At 35.3% G+C, this 3,173-nt stretch overlaps 1 protein-coding gene across 1 annotated transcript; it reads right to left on the bottom strand.

The window, feature by feature from the left end:
• Positions 1 to 1,786: 1,786 nt before the first annotated feature.
• On the bottom strand, positions 1,787 to 2,500 carry LOC116172566 (general odorant-binding protein 56d-like). Its single transcript, XM_031489796.1, has 2 exons — positions 2,342 to 2,500; positions 1,787 to 2,286 (listed from the first exon to the last, which is right to left on the bottom strand). The coding sequence occupies exons 1-2, from the start codon at positions 2,390 to 2,392 to the stop codon at positions 1,915 to 1,917; spliced, it is 423 nt and encodes a 140-aa protein (XP_031345656.1). The 5' UTR covers positions 2,393 to 2,500; the 3' UTR covers positions 1,787 to 1,914.
• Positions 2,501 to 3,173: the final 673 nt, after the last annotated feature.

Here is a 3,173-nt window from a genome sequence, read left to right as displayed (position 1 = left end):
GAAGAGAAATTTCTTAGTAAGTAAAATCTCCTACTTATCGCTCCTTGTTTAGCGAACGCTGCTGACTATCCTTCCCTCTCCGTCTCACTCGCGATTACCCGACTCGGCGAGGTCGGTAGGTTTTTACTTAAATGACTGTAACTTTTTTATTATGAAAAATTCACGGTAATGTTATAGGAAATAAAATAATCACAATGCTTTGAGCATCGAATGAGCTATTAATATTGGAAATCGATATCGTGAAATAAAAAGTTATGAGAGTTCAAAGTGCGCACTTTTCATCTGCTACACGAATTTTGGAAGTTAACGGTCATTTTTCTAAAAACTGTGCATAACAAGGTAGGTAAATTGAATGCTTTAGATTCTGCTATAAATGTACTTTCATTTTACAAAAGGAATTATTGATGTATATCGCTTAGTTGCTGAGAAAATAAATACTTTCGGTGGTCTAGTCGCGCGCGCGAAAATGAGTAAATTTCAACTTTAGCGGCCTATAACTTTTGTCAGGACCACGGGAAAATGTCGTAAAGCGAGATTCTGAAGGTTCAAACATTTCTGAACAAAATGGTGTGGGTCCCAATTCTTTCTACTCCGAAAAAAAAAACTACCTCAAATAAGCGAGTTAGCGCCGGCTCTCCGCTGCACTAATAGATTCGATACTGAAAAACTGAATGTATTGTTCAAATAAGATCAAATGCTGCAATACGCCAAACACCAAAACAAACGGCTACGTTTCAACGTCCACCACGAAATAAACCATTAGCGTCTTCCTCTTCTATTTAAAACAATTTCCCTTTCTCGTTTCCATTCCTACTGTCTTAACAAAATATTGCCCCCTCGAAAGAATTAACATCTGCTTACCTCGGTGATAATACATGCTTATCTTAAAACTAATTAGCTTACACATTAGTTTGAACTCTTGTCACAAAAGACCGGGGATAAATTTTTACAAATCCTACACAATTATTTTCAGGTGTTTAAATCTATTTAAACACAACTAACAACTAATAATTCTGATACAAAATAAAATTGACCTCGAACTCATATAGGATCGAATGCTGTGTTAAATCTCAAATTACAGCCAACTTTTAACGTTCAAAATAATTGAAATAAAACATATAGGGTGTCCCATCGTTATTGCAGGTGCCGAAGCCAAGTAAAACGTCGTCATGGCGTAGTTCACACAATAATGCACTATATTTAATACGTTTGAGACACTCCTTCCCTTGCGAGTTCCTTTAATGCGATTTCAGTTTTCTATATGTTAATAATGTTAGTACTAAATTCTCTAGGAAGCGGCGATAATCGTTGTAAATGACTCCGGTGTAAATTATTCCGGAAAATATAAAGGGAGAGAAATATCATGTCAGCGATATATAAAGATGTGAATTGCATTAAGAAAACAACCCTGAAGTAAGCCATTAAGAATTTTTTTTAAAGATAAAAAGCAATAAGATTTACACAACCTGTTACTAAAGTTTTCTTGTGAATTTTCTGTATGCTAATTATGCGAAATGTGCGGGGTGCAAATTATCCGGGTTGCGAAATAAAGGTCTCGACGCGAGAACTCCGCACACGCTGTCACAATATAGGCAAATAAGCATTAACCATGCCTATACCAACTACGGTACGAATTAATGCTTCTCCTTGTATAGAAACTCCTATTGTAACTCTACAGTGCCATTCTCTGAAGCTTATATAATGGCATGTATGCACTTCGCAAGATCCTTATTTGCGATCATGACATCAAACACAAAAAATAAATTAAATAATATATTTCGTATGATAACAACTATTTTATATACTTAATAATAATAACAAAAGTAATGATAATAATAATAAGTGCTATACTTTTTCTGAAGTGTCCTTACAAAACATCCATTGAAAAATATAGCAGAAACTACCATAACATAACTAATTTCGTACATTGAGTTTACTACGGTCTACTCCTGCCAAATCGGACACGGCACATAGACCACCAACGTACGTCCTATCGCAAAAATCTAGTTGCTGATGGCTTTCCGCGATGCATCTTTTCGCCAACTCATCGGATAAAAAATGCGCTTTTTCAACGACCACGTCATACTTGAATTCGCCATTTTCATCTATAAAACCGACCCTATCGTACAGACAGTTCAGAAAACAATGAAAAGCTCTGTTGTCCGGAAGATAGAGATTCCGAAAGTGATATTTGGCAAGATTTTTGTCAATACCAAATTTATCGGCGCATATTAGATCGTGGCCCTCGGCGATTGATTCCCATATGTGGATCGTTGATTGAGGCAGCTAAATACATAGTTTTTAAATTGTTGTACTAATTACAAGCTAGCAAACAATTCACCTTACAGGATACGTACGGCAGGACGCATAATAATAGTAGCAGGCACACCATTTTTGATGCACTGTCTCGATGAGTATATAGGATTTTACATTTTTACTCTCACCTTTGAATATAATTCAAAACTCTCACTAAGAAAGTGTGACGAATCATTCATTCAATGTAAATTCTTGTCGTACAAAACATTCATGATTGCGCAAAAAATCTACTAGGCCCAGAGCGTTGATTACTTGTCACGTTGATTTCCAATAATTAGTTTGATTTTCGATAGTTTTTTTATAGCGAAATTAATTATAGATATTTTTGTTACAATTATGCAACTATGTGTTATCTATGTACAAAAGTATATTGTTTAAAAGCCTTAGGAAGGCCATGTCATAAAAAGCTAAAAGTATATTTTCCCACCATCTAGGAATAAAACATTACCATTGAAAAACGGTAGAAAAGCTAAATTAAGAGAATCTTTGGGAGATCTTTAGTCCAGAGTCCCACCAAAGTAAAGTAACAATATTATCAAGGCCCAGTTCGTTTAAAACAAAGGTAAATTGACACACATTATTACGATTAGGTTAGATTAAATGCAAAAAAATATTATCACAAACAAAATGAATTGTGGTTACATAATCGGTTCCATAATTAGGGGTGCCCTTTACCTTATAACAAAATAAAACAAAAATTTCCTTCTTTTCTTTAAAATCAACGCCATTCACTTCTCACCTCGTCCCCATTCATCTCACCTCACTTTTCTCTGCCATCCCACCTCCGTACAGTTCCATAACATGCCTTCCATGCCCTCTTCTACCTCTCCCCGTATTCTACATTTTCTTTCTGTTTT

Source organism: Photinus pyralis, unplaced genomic scaffold, assembly GCF_008802855.1.
Source record: "Photinus pyralis isolate 1611_PpyrPB1 unplaced genomic scaffold, Ppyr1.3 Ppyr1.4_LG5, whole genome shotgun sequence".
NCBI classification, from domain to species: Eukaryota; Metazoa; Arthropoda; class Insecta; order Coleoptera; family Lampyridae; genus Photinus; species Photinus pyralis.
Note: the sequence above shows the minus strand (reverse complement) of the source record. Positions and strands in the feature narration are given on the sequence as shown.

Coding starts and splice junctions, on each gene's coding strand:
- LOC116172566 (XM_031489796.1), bottom strand. CDS start 2,392: ATGGTGTGCCTGCTACTATTATTATGCGTCCTGCCGTACGTATCCTGT. Junction 2,287..2,341: donor TGCCGTACGTATCCTGTAAG/GTGAATTGTTTG, acceptor CTATGTATTTAG/CTGCCTCAATCAACGATCCA.